General features: G+C 47.8%; 1 protein-coding gene across 3 annotated transcripts in view; it reads right to left on the minus strand.

Annotated features, from left to right (window-relative positions):
* Positions 1-18,400, minus strand: part of PRKCE (protein kinase C epsilon) — a 536,120-nt gene that overhangs the window by 25,763 nt on the left and 491,957 nt on the right. For all 3 annotated transcript variants that reach the window (XM_004029173.5, XM_063695905.1, XM_019021115.3), the window contains exons 12-14: positions 17,734-17,872; positions 11,765-11,953; positions 3,374-3,520 (exon numbers count right to left, since the gene is read on the minus strand). In XM_004029173.5, coding sequence (XP_004029222.1) covers positions 3,374-3,520; positions 11,765-11,953; positions 17,734-17,872 — 475 coding nt within the window. The remainder of the gene's footprint in view (positions 1-3,373; positions 3,521-11,764; positions 11,954-17,733; positions 17,873-18,400) is intronic.

Consider the following 18,400-nt stretch of genomic DNA (forward strand, 5'->3'; position numbering starts at 1 on the left):
CCGGGGTCAACCCTGAGTTGGTTACAGGGGCGCGATGGCGTATGAAAACCTCAAGTGAGTCTTCCCATTAGTCTTTTGAGGCTTTCTGAGATGAGAAATGCAGTATGTGCATCACTGCCATGGGCTTTAACCCTTGGGCTTTAATCCTATTTAAAATTTATTTCTGCTTTTTCTACACAAGCCCATGGATGACTCGGGCTGGTGCCATCGACATTTTTCAGAAAAGAGCTTTTGACTTAGGGACAGATTTGGGTCACTTTTCCAACCTGCTAACTAGATGTGGACCACTCTCTTTTATTTTTTTCCCCAATTTTGGTATTTCTCCTGAGAGAAATCTCTAGTGCCAAGGCTGTAAATGTCAGACATTTAAATAACTTGAAGAAGTCTTTAAAGACCTGCAGCTGAGAACTCTCTAAGGATCAACATTACTCAGCTCAAAGTGTGGCCAGAAACACCTCTTACACAACGTCAGCTTTCCGTTTTAGCCTTCCTTTTTCCAGATGTTCTAATTCTCTCCTCCCAACTGAATTCAAACCTACCTAATCAATACCCTCTCCCCTGACCCCGCCCCCCTCCACAGCACTGAGCATTGAGGTTAACTCTGAAGGTCTGGGGAGGCAGGGAGAGTGGGAACATGCGCAGGAGATCACTTCAAGGCAATGATGAAGTCAGTCTTTAGGAAGTCTGACCGAGGCAGTTTTGAAATTGGTGGGAGCTCCTGGACAGCCCCATCCTTTCTCTTTGCCATCCTCTCAGGGGGTGATAAGGACCCTGGAAGCTTCCTTGACCCTCCAGGCAAAAGAAAGCAAACAGGGTCTTTCTGGCTCTTTAGTCCCAAGGGGGAGCTCCCAAGAGGCCCAAGGACAGAAAGCACAGGTACTTTTTGCTCTAGACATCCAGGCAGAGGTGGACTCCTGCCTGACCCCTGACCCAGGGATATATTTCCTCCTGCTGGCTCCCAGGCCCCCTCATACCCCTGCCCACAGGAACACCTTCACTTCTGGCCAGGGAGAGCTTTAAGGGGCTCCCTGCCTGTCTGAGGCAAGGCAATGCCTGCGTGTTAGTGGAGTAAGTCACGTGCCTGCCTCCCTCCCGGTTTGTCCTTCCCTCTCTTCCTTTCTGTCTAGGCTTTTCCCTATCCCTCAGACCCACACCTGTTCACCTCACCCCTGTTCTTCATACCCTTCCTGCCATATGCTGCTCAAAGAGGGATGCCTCTCAGAAGGCCTGCACTTTCATTGGCTCAAAGTCTCAAACTAAAAGTTGGGAGTCCCAGTGAGGGATTCCTGTGACGGGAAGGGCTTTGCCAGTGTTCTGGAATCTGCTATACCTCAGGGAGAGACGATTCTTCATGAATCCACACTCTAAAACCTCCTTTGTGCCTTTTATGATTAAGGTTCTTCCCTACTTCCTTCCCACCCAGTGGCCTCTCAATAAAAACCCCCTGGCTTCCTCTGCCACACCCCAGACCCTCTCTCTCCTCACACCCCTTGCTGATGGTTCCCTCTGGGCTTCACTTGTCCTCCCCACTCTTCCCCAAGCAGGAAGGGGCTGCTCCTCCGTCTCTGCCAGTACAGCTGGGGCCTGGTGCTCCATAAGCCTGGTTTAATGTGGTTTTGCTGAGACCTGGAGACTCGAGTTTAAGTCATCTTGTAGCCCTGCACTGATAATCCCCTCAGCTTCAGTCTCATCCTGTGTTTCTGTTAGTTGGGCCTGGATTCTTCACTTAGCACTACTTCTAATTTTTCTTTGGGTTGATTAACTTAGATTAAATAGAAGTTAAAATTCACCCTACTATCTGAGCCTTTAGTTTCTCCTCCTCCTTTTTTAGGCCTCTGGGGTCCTACTTCCCCTATTTTGCCAGGGGCACAGTTAATCCTTTCCTTAAAAGTGACTGGCAGAGGCCCTCAGCCCCCAGCAATGGGGCAGGCTGGCATGTGCAGGGAGCCCTGTGGCAGCAGGGGACAGTTAGCCCAGGGAACTTAGAGTCTAAGCCCTCCTGGCTTGGAATGGTGGGCCTGGAGCTGTGGTGGAGATGGGCTGAAGAGGAAGTGATATTTACAAAGAAAGAAGGTGAACCTAAATCTGAGCTGTCCCAAGCTTGTGCTATCCAGCGAAAACATGAAAACCAAAGGAGGAAGCGAATGAGGAGTGGTGACGGGACCAAGCATCCGGGGATGTTCAACCCCACGTGCTTGAGTCTGGCTGAGGCCTGGACCACACCTGTCCACTGACACTATCCCCCACCCCTACTCCCACTCCCACTCCCACTCCCACCGTGGAAGATTTCTGAGAATCACAACATTGTCAATAACGGCTCCCCAGAAAATCTCCTTGAATAGAATGGAATTCCTCTCTGATGGTTCACAAGGCACAGGAAGGTCTTTTCTGCACTTGGAGAAGGGGAGCGGGGGCTCATCTGACAGTATGCTGGGTGACTGAGGGCTGATTGCCTGATGGCAAGTCCTCCCTGCCTGGGACCCCAGTTCCACAGCCCCACAGCACTGGGGCTCCTGCCTAATAAACTCTTACATTGCACACCCCCTTCACCTCCCAGCAAGCCTGCCAGCCGGCTACCTCAATTTTCAGTCTGAATGATTGATTGCTTCAATGGGCTACAACATAACAGAATTAAGATAACACACACTGTAACTTTAAGGACTGCAACATGACCCTTGCCCCATTCCAGCAGAAGGCCACTGCCAGGACATGGTCTTTATTTTGTGAGTCGAGCCCAGACTGAAAGCTCTGAGCTTCAACTGCCCTGTGTTACATGCCCCCTCCAACTGGCATCACAGCAGGCCCGAGAATCTGGAAGGCAGAAGGGAGAGTGCGGCAGAGAAGGGAGAGGGTATCTCACAGAAATGCACTTTTACGCAGTGGGCCTCTCAGAAGCTCCCCCCAGCACCATCCTTCCTGCTGCCAGTCAGTGAATCCCAGCTTCATGCTCTGTGCTAGTTCCATGGAATGACCACGGCTATTATTTAGTTAATATTTTCCTTTAAACTGACCCATTTAGAAAACAAACCCAGTTCTTCATAAAGAAACCTTATGTCTCTATCATACATGGAAAACTAGTATCATTTGTCATTTTCAATCAAAATAAATAAATTGAATCTCTATAAAGACAAAAGGTGTTCTGTGGCCCACGTAAATCATCACCTTGGGTGCTGCTGTAGTGGGTTACATGTTTTCAATAGTAAACACTTGGGGCCTAAAGACATTGTCTTAGGGAGAGCCTCAGCCACCTCTGGTCTTCGTCATTTTTACTGTAATACGCATCCCCTGACCACTCTTCCTGGGTGCACGCAGCCTGTCTTGCAAGTACCTGGGCCCGACCCATGGTGCTGAACGTGCACGGGGACCAACTTACAATGCGTGGTTTGAAGGGTGGCTTGATCTTCTTCTGCTCCAGGAGCACCCAGTCAATCTCTTTGAAGAATGGGTGCTGCTTGATGGCGTCCTCGCCGTTCTGCGATGCCACACAGCCCAGGCGCTTGTGGGGATTCTTCGTCATGAACTGCAGGGATGAGGACAGAGTCAGAATTAGTGAGAAAGGCCTGGCCAGCACAGGCTATAAGGGACAGATGGAGGTCAGCCAAGGCAGCATCTTCAGCATCGCCTCCCAAGTCTGTTCTTTGCACTTTCAAGGGCCACATCTGTTGGGTTTTCTTTAACTCTTACATAGAATTGACTATGTCCCAGTCACCATTCTAGACATAGTACATGTATCAACTCATTTCATCCTAATGCCCTACGAGGTATTATCATTGTCTCTATGTTATAAACGAGGCACTAGACGCACACAGAGGTCAGCTAATTTGGCCAAAGTCACCCAGCTAGTAAGGGACCAAGCTGGGATTACGCACTCTGGCTCTTACTGACTCTCTGATCCCCCTCAGATTCTCAGGTCTTCTCATCAGGGAGACTGAGGTCTGATAAACTCATTTACACGGAGAGGTCAACAGTCCTTTTTGAGATAAGGAATAAGGACCAGGTAAATGATCAAATGTACTAATACCTCCTCCAGCCCCTTTCCTATTCCTGGACCCAGCCCCTCTCCACTGTTTCTATATTTGAATTTGCAATCTTGACACAAAATGCCCATGAAGGTCAAAAGACAAAAAACAAGAAAAAGAAAGGCTTATTCCTTTTCAATGCTTGTAGGTGAAAATCACATTGATGTGTTTTATATTTTCTGGGTGGTGTCTGGTGAGCCCTACACACCCAGGTGAACTTGTTATTCCTATTAAATGAGTCAGTCCTGAGGGTAAACATTAATTTAATTGAGCACACGTATACCAATAAAACCTTGGGGAAAAAAAGTGCCAGTAGGTGGAAATATTTCTGATAGCTACCCGAAATAATGGCATGTATGTATTGTATGTGCATGTGTGTTAGAGACAAAATGTCACATTTCATAGTGTGAAGGGTGAATATCTATCTAAACAGAGGAACTTGAGAGAATAAATTATAATCCAAAGGAATACATCTTTGGTAGAATTTCAGGCTTCATCAGCAAGGGAGAGAGCCTCTAACTATTTCTTGCCTGATGCCCTTGGAACCAAAGCACCTGGCCTCGAGTTCAATGCGATTGGAGGGGGCAGCCCCAGATAAAGAGTGAAAGGGGTGGAGAGTAGGTGTGAGTCAGGAATGGTACCAGTGCACCTCATCTTTCTCATCTACAAGTCAGCAAGGTGACCCCCACTTTAACACCTTGGATGGCCCCCACCATGAAGTCCATACTCCTTAGTTTGGCACACAGGAGCTCCTCAGCCTGAACACTGTCTACCTTGCTGTCCGTTTGCATTCTTTCTTCCCTCTGGTTGAATGTCCCTCTCCAGTCCCTAGGCCTCCTCTAGGAACTACTCAAAATGCTACCTCCTCTGTGAAGCCTCCCCACATTCCCTCCTCTGTTGATATCTTAGACCCCATGCTTCTGGTTTATTTAAATTATAATTTGTCTAAACATCTCTTCCCTTTGGTGAGCTCTATGATTTAGGAATCTGTCTTATCTGCCCCAAACCTGGCTCAGTGCCTGGTTCCCACTGTACACTCAGCAAATTGTGATGATGGAGTGAGGGGCTAAAGGCTGGGCCTCAGGGCATAGTACTGAGGGAGGGAGACTGTGGCACAGCCACTTCTTGTTGCACAGGTTGTGCACTGCATACTTCTATGATACAAATGGAATTCTCTAAAGTTCTGCATTACCTTCACATAGGCAGTAGCCCTTGGAGACACAGCTCAGTGGCTAGAGTCATGGAAATCCTGGCCTGGCCCTGCAGTCAAGTGACAGTGTGAGGAAATGAAGTGTTTTGAGGCCAAGGGTGTAGTAGATTCCTCACTTCCTCAGCTCCTCCCATCCTCCCTTTTCTGGGAGGGGAAGTATCAGGGTCAGGGATACACATAGAGGTTTGGGCATCTTAGGAAGCTGCCCCTGAGCCAGAGGCTCTTCTCAGTTGGAAGATGCTCTTCTCATGAATGTCTCACCCTCACGAACTGGTTAACCGGTTAGGCACGACTTCTAACTTCTGGATCTCTGTAAGTTAAGGTTTCTCAGCCTTCATGCTATTAACATTTTTGACTGGATACTTCTTTGCAGGGTGGGTGGGGGGAGCTGTCCTGTGCATTGCAGGCAGTTTAGCAGCCTCCATGGCCTCTACCTACTACATGCCAGCAGCACCAAAAATATCTCCAGACATTACTGAATGTCTAAGGGAACAGGACAAAATTGCCCCTAGTTAAAGGCCACTGCTCTAAGGCCTCCAAAATAAAAGGGCTCAGCTGGTATGCTGGCAGGGGACTCACAGGGAGGTGTGATGGGCTGGTGTTGGGGCCTGGGATGGTGGCCAGCTCTGCTGGGCATGGTGTTCTGGTGGACTCGGGTGCAGCTGAGGTTTTCCTTTAGTTACTCAGCTGACTTGGGAAGAGATGGGGCTCCGGGAATCAGGAGGCAAAAGCTCCCATGTCCACCCCAAGTTAATTACCCCAGAGAGTTCTCTGCAGTGATTCAGAGTTGCAGCTCCAAAGTGTAAGTAGAGGCAGAACCAATGAAGATATGCCTGTTGCAAGATCTCATTGAGTGGAAAAAGCAAGATACACCATTGACAGGAAAATGAGATACGTGTACAGCATTCCTACCATTGTATAACACAGAAAAAGAAATAAGAAGTTATATTTGTATTTGCTTGCATATACCTAAAGAAATTCCAGAAGGATATATAAAAGCCTCAAAACATAAGTAGAGAGTGTGTGGGAAGTGGGCAGATGGAAGCAAGGATGAGACAGAGACCTTTCACTGTATCTGATTTTATGCTTTGTGTTTTTTTAAAAAATAGCATGTGATCAAACCAGCAAGCAAATAATGAAATATTTAAGGCCTAAATATATAAACTGAACAAAACAGAATTTGAAAAGTTGGACAATAGAGTCCCCCTAAGCAAGGCTCCTTCCCACTGGGTGACGTGCCCTTCCTAAAGTGCTTTCCTGTAGGAAGGTCAGAATGGAAGAGGCTGGGAGCCATTTTTGGATACAGACAGTCTCGCTGAATGCCTTGCCTAGCAGGTGCCCTGTACTCATCAATGAAAATCCCTTCTCTCCTTCCTTTGCACACACATGAGTCTCCATTCTGTACCAAGTGCTGTGGTGAGTGATGAGACACGGTCCCTGCCCTCACAGGGCATGTAGAAGAGTAAAGGAGGCTGAGAAGAAACACATAATTGCCAGAGAATCAATTAGCTGAGACTGTGATGAACTCCACGAGAGAAGCACAGCAGGCTCTGACAGTGTGATGGGCAAGGAACTTGGCAAAGCTTTCCCTGAGAGGCAACACCTAGGCTGAGACCTGAAGGAGGAATGTACCTAGGCAAAAAGGGCACAGGGGAGAGTGGTCCAATATGGCCAGAGCCCAGCAGATGACGGGGAACGGCTGAGGGGGAGGCGGGGCCTGATGCAGAACCCTGGAGGCTATGTGGAAGAGAAGGTCTTTATCTAATCACAATGTGATGAGTTTTAAGTAGGGGATGAGGTGCGAAATGGCTAGATTTGCATTCTTAAGAGATCGCTCTGATGGATGTACAGAGATGAGAACGAGACAAGAAGGGCCGCCCGTTAGGAGGTCCTGCAGTTCACCAAGGGAGAGGCGGTGGTGGCTCCAATGGGGATAGTGGGGAGAAGGATGGAGAAAGGTAACTCAAATGGAAAAGGTTAGCAGGGGGAACGGACTTGATGGCTAGCTGTGATGGGGAGAGAGGGATTGCACCCCATTTCTGGTCTGTTTAGAAAGGAAGACAGGGTGCCATTTACGGAACCAAGGAATTTGAGAGTGAGCAGATTTGCGGGGGACCATCCAGAGCTGTTTGGGAGTATACAGAATGTGAGGGACCCCTGGCCAGCTGAAGGGAGAAAGTGAGTAGGGAACTGGAAACACAGGCCTGGAGGCTGGAAGATGGGTCTGGCTGGGGATACCCCTCCCTGAGTGCAGGGTGGGAAGTGGGAGAGTGCTGTGCAGGGGAGAGCACAGGGTACCCAGAGGACCTGGGGCCCAGGCCTGAGGAACAAGAGAGGCGGTGACCAGAATCCATTCATGAAGGAGCCGAACAGGGGCCCGCGAGTGACACCAGCAAGGAGCTGAGAAGAGCTCCTTGAAGGGGTCCATCAAAGAGTCACCCAAGAGGCACCCAGGTCAAAGTTTTCCTTGGCTCTCAGTTGAACTAGTTGTAATCATTTAATTGAACTAGTTATAATCATTTAATGTTTCGAGATTTTTACATAAAAATCTGGATTTCGTGCTTCTCTTGGAAAGCCAGATCTGGTGAGGTGAAGTCCTCGTTCCAGTCCAGCCAGATCTGCTGGGGGATCATGAGGGGTCTCCGTTTACCCTGCCCCACCCAGTCCTGTTCACCTTCCACAGCTCCTGCTGGGCTCTTGCAGGCATTTAACTTTGAAATATGTGATAAAATGGAAAGAACAGAGAGCTAAGAGCTGTTTCTGTTTTTTACGAAACAGTTACATAGCTCGTACAATGTGCTTGGCACTGTTCTCAGCCCTTGGGACACGTCTGAGAAATAAGCTGGAAAACGTTCCTGCCCTCATGAAGCTCAGTCTTGTGGAAGGAAATAGACAATAAACATAATACATAATACATATAGTGGGTTAGAAAGTGGAAACTGCTATCAGGTATCAACTGAGCAGGATAAGGGCGGATAGGGAAGGGGACAAGGTTTAGTTTTTTGTAAAAAAAAAAAAAAAAGAAGCCTCACTGAGAAAATGCTACTGAGTCAACCTATGAAAACGTTGGCACTCAGAGGGCAGCAGGAGAAAGGGGTAGCAAAGGAGATGGAGAAGCAGCTGCCCAATGCCAGAGGAGACCCAGTCCCAGAGGGCAAGGACAAGGAGGACTTTAACACGGAGGGGCTTGGCTGAGCCAGTGAATGTGGCTGGGAGGCTCCAAGGCAGGGGTCCTGAAAGCTTCAAAGAGCCACAGGGGGCCGAGGAGAAATGCAGTGGCTTGGGGGGGGGGTGGGTGGGGGGGGGTTGGGGGTGGGGGAGTGGGGAGGGCCGTGAGGACATCAAGGCAGAGAAGTGCAACAGAAGTAATTTCCACGAGTAGCAAGAACCATGCTCGGAGTGAGAGGCCCAGCCCAGAACACATATTGAATTTGGAAAGTTGGATAAACAAACTAGTATCCCTAAATAAGACTAGTACCCCCCAGGCCTCCTCACTGGCTTGGGGCAACGGCGGAGGACTTTGGAGGCTGGCAGGAGAGGCACCCTCCAGACCACGCTCTCCCCAGCAGCCAGAGCTACCTTCTAGGTGTACCAGCCAGCTCCCTCCCCTGTCTGGTCCTCTGAGGGTTAGCCCTGCACTGGGAATCGAATGGAAGCTCTCGTGGCATAAGAAGCCCTGCATACCCAGGCCGGGCGTGGAGGCTCACTCCTGTAATCCCAGCACTTTGGGAGGCTGAGGCGGGCGGATCACGAGGTCAGGAGATGGAGACCATCCTGGCTAACACGGTGAAACCCTGCCTCTACTAAAAATACAAAAATTAGCCAGGCATGGTGGTGTGTGCCTGTAGTCCCAGCTACTCGGGAGGCTGAGGCAGGAGAATCGCTTGAACCCGTGAGGGGGAAGTTGCAGTGAGCAGAGATCGTGCCGCTGCACTCCAGCCTGGGTGACAGAGCAAGACTTGGTCTCAAAAAAAAAAAAAAAAGAAGAAGAAGAGGAGGAACAGGAGGAAGAGGAGGAAGAGGAGGACGAAGAAGAAGAAGAAGCCCTGCATACTCAGACACCGCCATCCCATCACCCTCCTCGTGCCCACTCTCCCTGAGCTCCTTTTGGGTTGTCCACCCTGGCAGATGTTTTCTAGTCCAAGGCCTGTGCACTTGCTGTTCCTTCTGAACAGACGCCCTTTCCCCCAGTAGCCACCTGACTGAAACCTCGCCTTAGTGTCCCCTCATGGGACAGGCGTTTCCAGACTCAAGAGCACCCCATGCAGCCTGTTACTCCTCATTTCCTGAGCCTCTGCGTGTGTCTTTTTGCACTTGTTACCATTTAGTACAATATACAGTCATTTGTCTGTTCATTTATTCACTAGTCTGTAAGCAGAGACTGTGTTCTTTGTATCACCAGCGCCTGGCATAGTGCCTGCCAATAAATATTTATGGAATAAATGAATAAATAGTCATTACTAGATGCTCAATAAATATTTGTTTAATAAATGAATGCATGAATGAACATACTCTATTTGCATCCTTCACTTCTCTTATCCCAATTGTGGCTACCTATTGATATATTTTTAATTTATTAAAAATAATAAATAATTCCACAGGATTGGAAACTTCACAAGGCAGAGACCAGGTCTCACCAATACTTATTCAGCATCCAGCACCATGCCTGGCATGTTGGAAGTGCTCAATAGATAGTAGTTCACTGAATGAATGAATGAAGGAGAGAGGGAGGAGAGTAAGGGCAGAGGGGAGAGAAGGAATGAGGTGAGGGAAAGAGGAAAGGAAGGAGGAAAAAAAAACTACAGAAAAGGGTAACATGTTCTGATGTGGAGTTTTCTAAAACATGGTACATGCACCCTCAGATACCTACAACATGGTTTTAGATCTTTCAAAAATTTGTATACAATAATTTACATTAGGTAGGGCGTAGTGGCTCACACCTGTAATCCCAGCACTTTGGGAAGCCGAGGTGGGTGGATCATGAGGTCAGGAGTTCGGAACCAGCCTGGCCAACATGGCGAAACCCCATCTCTACTAAAAATACAAAAAGTAGCTGGGCATGGTGGTGGGTGCCTGTAATCCTAGCTACTTGGGAGGCTGAGGCAGGAGAATCTCTTGAACCCGAGAGGCAGAGGTTGCAGTGAGCCGAGATCACACCACTGCACTCCAGCCTGGGTAACAAAGCAACACTCCATCTTGAAAAAAAATTGCATTAATTCATTATGGCAAGTGATACTGATTTTCTACCTACGATAATGGTATAAAATTTCTTTGTAAAATACAGGCTGGGCGCAGTGGCTCATGTCTGTAATCCTAGCACTTTGGGAGGCTGAGGTGGGGGATCACCTGAGGTCAGGAGTTCAAGGCCAGCCTGACCAACATGGTGAAATCTTGTCACTACTAAAAATACAAAAATTAGCCGGCGTGGTGGCGGGTGCCTGTAATCCCAGCTACTCAGGAGGCTGAGGCAGGAGAATCACTTGAACCCGGGAGGAGGAGGTTGCAGTGAGCCAAGATAGCACCATTGCACTCCAGCCTGGCCATTGCAGTGAGACTCTGTCTAAAAAAAAAAAAAAAAAAAATTTCTTTGTAAAATACATATAATCAGGTAAATATTGGAAGTTGATTAAAAGAACAAGAAAAGCTAGTAATAGTGCAGAAGACACTTGAAGATGGCAAATTTTGTGACTATGATGTGCAAATGACTGAATTTTGGGGCATTCAGATGAGTGGAAGAAGCCAAGTCTAGAAGTCATGATCCCTGGGCTGTCACCCTCATCCTATCTTAGCTCAGAGGGGTGACCCTGGGCAGACTGCTTGCTTAACTTCCCTGTACCTCAGCTTTCACGGATTTCAAAAGGGGACAGGTAACATCACTTGCTTGACACAGTACAAGCATTGTTACATCGTAGAGATGGCTGTGCTGAGAAAGCATAAGGGGTTTTCCCATGTGAGGGATGATTCCTAGGGCAGGGTCAGTCTCTGTATTATGTATCTAAATCCAGCAGGACTGCATGAATTTCCAGTGTACCAGATCTTTTCTGATTGGCTCTTGAGCCACAGTGATGCTGTCATGGACACAGGTGGGCGGTGCCCACCCTCCCTCCCCTCCTCTCTGTTCTCCATCACAGGTCCCTGATGAAGACAGGCCACAGGTAAGGAAGGTATGGAAGTGGCAGAGGTGATGTCAGCACAGTTGAGTTGCTTCTGTTCCCTCTGAAATGCTGGAGGACACAGACGTACACAGTGCCTCATCTCAGGAAGCACAGACATGCGCTCCTTTTCCCACCAGAAGAGCAAGTCATCTCAGGCCCCATTCTCTTGGTAGCAGTCCTCTGCACTGTGCCTGAACTCCCAGTGGCAACTGCCCTTAATCCTTCCCATTCCGTGGTGATAAGCAGAGGTGGGAGGGAGAAAGCTGGACAGAGAAAGGGAGAAGGGAGTGTGTGTGTGTGTGTGTGTGTGTGTGTGTGTGTGTGTGTGTAGGGGGAGGAGCCCAGGAGAGCACAGCCATGGGTGAGGGGCAGTGACTCACAGCTTTCAAGATGCTGACAGCCTCCTTGCTGAGCCAGACTGGGTACAGCACGTCGTCATGGAGGATGGACTCAAATAGGTCGTCCTCATTGTCGGCCTCAAAGGGAGGCTGTCCAGCCATCATCTCGTACATCAGCACCCCCAGGGCCCACCAGTCCACGGAGGGGCCATACTCCAACTCCTGCAGGATCTGTTCAGGAAACCAGCAATGTCAGGCACCATCAAAGGCTCCCACCCCAGTGACACCCGTGCTACGAACGCCCGTGGGAAGGACTTCAATTCCAACTTGCTCCTCCCTACAGTTGAGTCCTAGTCCTAGAAGTTCTAAGTCAGCAAATTCAGTGACAGTTGAGTTTGGAGGCACTATGCTGGGGGCCGGCTATCATCTTTCCAAAGTCAACATCGACAGTCTGTCTTCCAGTGGGAACAAATTCCTATTTCTTTGAGCACCAGATAAAGTTCCTGACTGGCATGAGGGCCACATTTTAAAAAACTGCATAGTTTGACACTAAAATCAGGGTCAGGGGAGCACGATGCAGACTGAGAGAACAAGCTGTAAGTGACTCAGAGTGCAGCGAGGTCGGGTCTCCCATCTCACACAGTCCAGGGCACAGCTCACTGCCTGAGTGGAAAGGTGAGCAGAGGTCTTCTTTAAATGGTGCAACACTCAATTTACCTGAGCCCTGTGCTCCTGGAGAGGAAACTGCAATGAATAAGTCTCCCCCACCCTGTAATGGTCCACCTATAAAGGACCACTATACTCTTGCATATTCTAAGAAAAAACCCATCTCTATTGTTCATCATGATTCCCATAAGATCCACTGAAGAATCCCCCACTTTGCCTGCTTCTACAAAACCCTAGGCCCCCTTCCTTTGGGGCCACCTTCACTAATGAACCCCCTATTGCAATAGCCAGAATCGAACCATCTCCTTGATTGTCTGGTGCATTTTGTCTTTGACAATGGTCACTTGTCTTATCTATGCTGTCTCTCTTTTTCCTCTAGCCAAATATGTAGAGTCAAATTCACTTAGATTAAATGCATGTATGACATGATGCTACTGAATACAAGACATCTTTTCTGGCTGGGCGCAGTGGCTCACACCTGTAATCCTAGCACTTTGGGAGGCTGAGGTGGGAGGATCACTTGAGTCCAGGAGTTCGAGACCAGCCTGGGCAACATGGTAAGACCCTGTCTCTTAAAAAAAATTAGCTGGGCATGGTGGTACATGTCTGTAGTCTCATCTTCTCAGAAGGCTGAGGTGGAAAAAATCACTTGAGCCCGGGAGGTTGAGTGTAGTGAGTCATAATCATGCTACTGCGCTTCAACCTGGGTAACAGAGTGAGACCCTATCTCAAAAAAAAAAAAAAGGATCTTTTCTGATTGGCTATTCTATTTGATCTGCTCTCCATACACATATGTCATAAATACATGATACACACACACATACATATAAATATGCAGCAAGTCAATGATATATATATATTAATACATATATATATATACACATATATATGGAGATGAGATCCAATGGAAAAGACTAGAATTTAATATCACCTTTCAGCTGTATAGAGCTTTGTATTTTACAGTATGCCTTTAAAATATAACATATATAAATAAAATATGTAGCAGGTCAATGATGTGTTTGGCTCAGAGGAAAAATAAATGCTGAGCTGTCCACTCTACAAGGAAGAGATCATGAGGTGACATTCCCATTCCACAATTATTTTCTCTTCTTATTAGAGTGGGATTAGGCATGGCTCTGCCCAGAAACAGGAGGGTGGATGAGATGATCTATCCAGGTCCATAATTCTATAAAGAATTTTAAAAAGTGAAGGAGAAACAAGGTTGGAGTGCATGTCCTGAAAGGGGGAACACTTTGAGGACCCTGAAAAAAAAAAAGGCAAAGTTCATGCCTAGTCATTCCAGCCCATGGGACACCTTGGGCAGATAATATCTCAGGCTGGGGACAAGGCTCCAATTTAGTTCTCAGATTTCATGGTGGCCAGGGAAGAGGAGGCTGAATTCAAGTATCTGGACTTTCTGCGGTCTACTCAAAATACCCTTCTAGAGGTTACAAATTGCTTAGGATGAACTAGAAAGATTTGGATAGAAGAAGCATTTAGAAACAGTTAAAACACTCACAGTTTAGAATCTTCTGAATTTGGAATGAAAAGGAATTTGAGAAAATGCAGCCAACTCTACATTACTTGGGGCTGGCAATCTGTTTGGCTAATACCTTTGGTCTAAGCCCAGTGGTTAGTGTTCCTTGAGCTGTAAGGTCAAAGCTATGGGCTCCACTGTCCTGAGGAGCCAGTGATTCTGCTATGCTCCAAAGCCAATGCCAACTCCTCCCTCAACCTCAAAAGACACAGCGCCCAACTCAAGACCCCTGCCTGTTCCTACGAGTTGCAGGCACTTTCTCACTTTCCACATACCACTGCATCGTTAGTTATTTTTTCATGGCCAGCGGTCTCCCCAGTGCAACTATAAGGTACCAGAGGGTAGGAGCTGTAACATGCTACTGAGCCCACTGCTGTGGCCAGCCTGTTCTATCATCTAGGAGACAGTCAACATCTTGTGACTGGCTAGCATGCATGGCCACTGTGTGTATCTACTGGGCATGCTCCCTTCTCTTCTAGCCTCAGGGCACACTGGGTGCTACAGTGGCCGCCCTCCAGCTTCTCGGAAGGAGGCAGCTGGGTTCTGTGCCTTCAGGGGGTGGGGAGAAGGTGGCTTGTGTGTGCTGAGACTGGATGGTGCTGTGGAAACCACAGAGCCGCCCTGCCACCCCGCTCCAGGCCCCTTCCACAGCCTTCTCATTTTGGGTGGCATCTTTTGTAAGATTCCTTTTAGGCTTGGCTCTCATTATCTGCTTCCTAATTAGCTGTCGGCAGTGGATCTGGGCAGAAGGGCAAGGCTTCCATGTCACGGGAAGTCACCTGGAGCCAACCCCTCAAGTGCGTCAGAGCTCGGGAGAAGGGAGAAGGCATTGGCCCTGATGATGCTATTACCAAAGGCTGGTGGCCACTTCCTGGGAAGCAAGGGCTGGGAGTGGGAGGGCAGAGGGGGTGCCATGGGGCATATCACGTGGCAGGAAGATAAGCCTTGGGGCAGACCTCATGCCTCCGAAGCTGTCTCTGGTTTTGAGGTTAGCTCAGCACCTTATCACCTCTCCCATTTGAATAGAGGCTTCTGCTTTCTCAAGCATTTCCATGCTCTAATCTCATTAGATTCTCAAAGCAGCTTGATGAGGTAGGTAGGGCAGGAGTTATGGCTCCCATCTGAAAGATGAGAAACCTGAGACTCAAAAACATTTTGTGACTTCATCAAGTCATCAAATGCTCATGTGTACATTTGTGGTCAAATCTGGACTCAAGACTCAATTCTCAGGATTGCGTTTCCTGTCCCATCACACAACCCAACAATGATGATAACCATGAAGCCACCGTTTAGCCAGCACTCCCTGTGGGCTGGGCACTGGGCTAATGCTTTAGAGGCATAATCTCATTTAATCTTCCCAGTAGCCCTCGATGAAGGCAGCAATACCTTTATCAGCTGTAATTTGCCTACAGCAAGACCAGGGATTGTCATTGCCAGTGCAGAGATGTTTCTGCACGGTGGGCACAAAGGCCAGAGCAGGAAGGAAGAGTGTCTGTGCTTCATTGTGAACAGAGATCAGAGTTGTTCATTGTGAGTCTCACCAATGGACTGCTTTTCATGAAAGCTGAGTGGCTATTTTGTTCATTATAAAGTGAATGTTCTGTCTTGGGTTGGGTCCTTAACTATAATATGGGCTGTCAACTGTTAGACTCTGGCATCAACTTACAGAGGAACTGGAACTGAGTATTCTGACAATGAAGAATGAACGATGGCATCAACTTACAGAGGAACTGGAACTGAGTATTCTGACAATGAAGAATGAACGAAGAACACGAGAAAAGCAGTTCCCTGTTGAAAGCTCTCACTTTCATTTATTGCTCCTTGAAGGTTGAATTCCTAGTGTTCTTGCTAAGGAAATACATTTGCAGAAAGACTGAAATCCCTACTCTTCAGATCTCTTAGAAGATAAAGATTCTAAAGGGAAACTACCTATTACTCATCACCTTCACTTCGAGATGTTCCTCAGGCCTCCCCTGTCTTGTGTGGTCTGTGAAGCCTCCTGACCATCAGTCCCTCACTCCCTGCCTTCTGATCTGCACAGCTGTGGCCTTCCTTCTTCCTGGGATGGATCTGACTAGGACTCTCCTCCACTGAAACCCTGAGTGGGTCCACGGATCCTACAGGATCAAAGCCACATTCATTGGGTCTTTATCCCAATCTCATTCATTACTATGAGCATCAGGAAACCCTATGATCTAGCTACACTTTTTAACTGTCCTGGAAAAGACCAAGATGTTTTTGTCCCTTGGCCTTTGCTCATGTTGGAATGTCATAAGTTGTCATTTTTTACCAAACCTTTCTAAGATCCTGATTTGTGTGCCGGATCCTGGCAGTACCCAGATTAGAAACACAGACCCTGCCCTCAAAGGATCCAGGGCCCAGGGACGCTGAACCTCCTTTCCTGTCCTGCCCCCGTTCCAATCCTGTTGTTTTCAGGAATACCCTCCCCACCCCTTCCGTCAAAGGAAATCCTCATTCTTTACAACTCAATTCATCCACCAGGTGCTCCAAGAAGCCTTTCCTGATCCCTGAGGATACCATCTTCTTTTATGTGCCTATTTATTCTGCTTAATTAGTTGTTTACTTATCTATCACTCCCTTTAGACCAAAAGCTTCTTTTGAATAGGGACAAGTGTCTCAGTCAGTTCTTTATCTCCACATTGCTTTGTGCCTAGCACGTGCTCAAACAATGCCCACTGAAAGAAATGAGCTCTGAATGTGCTAATACCTATCCGCCATGGGCGATGTTTAGTGGGGATTGGTACTTCTTTCCTATCTTACATGTCTCAGAACCATGAAGATCATTTTGATTGTCTATGACAGGCCATGTCTTAAATCTGAATCACATCACACTAGTTATCTCTCAGTTTGGGCAGGAATAAGGCAAACAAACACTTCATGCCGAGCAAAACATCCCAAACAACTTTCAGGAAAGGCAGCCTATTGGAGTGGTTCACAGTGAACATCTCTGATATCTGTATATAATGAGGCACAGTCACTCTCCTCTTCCTGCTCCATCCTGTGTACTCACAGCGTAGAACTGCCACTATGCGGGAAATAGCAAACAGTTCCTAGTTTTACTGTTAGCAAATTGTAGCTGATAAAGTGAAGTGTTCCCATGATCAATGATGCTCCTTTATTCTGATTTTATTTTTTACTTTTTTTTTTTATTGAGACACGGTCTTGCTCTGTCACCCAGGCTGGAGTGCAATGGTGCAATTATGGCTCACTATAGCCTCAACCTTCTGGGCTCAACTGATCCTTTCACCTCAGCCTCCCAAGTAGCTGGGACTACAGGTTTGCACCACTATGCCTGGCTAATTTTTGTATTTTTTATATAGACAGGGTTTCACCATGTTGCCCAGGCTGGTCTTGAACTCCTGGGCTCAAGCGATCTGCCTGCCTTGGCCTCCCAAAGTGCTGGGATTACAGATGTGAGTCACTGTGCCCACCCTGTTCTGATTTTAAAGACATGAAAACAATAATAAAAGTCAACACGTTTTCCTTGGTCCTAGATTTATTGGTGGTTCTGGACTAGGATGGGAAAGAGATGTTCAGTGAGAACTTGCCCGGGTTTCGGAAATAGCCTGTTACTCTCATTTCACTCATCATCTCCCCAACACTAGGACTTCTTGACAGACATCAATCAGCAAGCTTTTTTCCTTTCCTTTTCTCCCTCCTTCCTAGAATCCATCCTGGATTTCCAGAGCCTTCCCCCAGCACCACTAGATGACCCCAGTGCATGGGTTTGGACCCCTGCCTCGGTCCTGGCACCAGGAGGAGGTGAACCTTTGCACACAGGTCTTACCTCAGGAGCTATGTAGTCAGGAGTCCCACAGAACGTGGTGGTCGTCACACCATTCAGAATCCCTTCCTTGCACATCCCAAAGTCAGCCAGCTTGCAGTGACCTTCTGCATCCAGAAGGATGTTGTCCAGTTTCAAATCCCTGCAAGATAGGCCAGGACCATAATGTCAATACGTCACTCACCCCAATATAGTCTTCTTGAGTTGGAGGTATGTGCCTATCTTAGGGAAATCTCCAGAAAAAAAGTCCTGAAAGAAGCTTGTGTTTCTTGAAACCCATCTCAGTCCAGGGGCTCTCTCTCATGTTAGTCAGCCCCTAACGGCACCTCCACTTTCTTCAGCAAGAGGGAGGAACTTCTGTAACCCCAGGAATATATCAAGACTGCTGTGGTTTAATAGAGCTAAGTCAGTAGGTATATATAGAAGCCCTGCTACGCATCCACATTCATATTAATCAGATCCTGCTATGAAAGAAGGAAGCATCTACCCCTGTCCCTCATGAACTAACCATGGGGATCAGCTGGGGGTCCCAGCATGACACATAGGGACATCAACGAAACAGATAAAACCACCTAAGAGTCAGGCACTACTTTATAGAACACTATGAGAGCTAATGTGCGTCAGAGCGGGAGACCACAAACAGCTAGTGCAGGCAGTGAGGGCTTCCAGG

The sequence above is a fragment of the Gorilla gorilla genome, chromosome 12, assembly GCF_029281585.2.
Source record: "Gorilla gorilla gorilla isolate KB3781 chromosome 12, NHGRI_mGorGor1-v2.1_pri, whole genome shotgun sequence".
Lineage (NCBI taxonomy): Eukaryota > Metazoa > Chordata > Mammalia > Primates > Hominidae > Gorilla > Gorilla gorilla.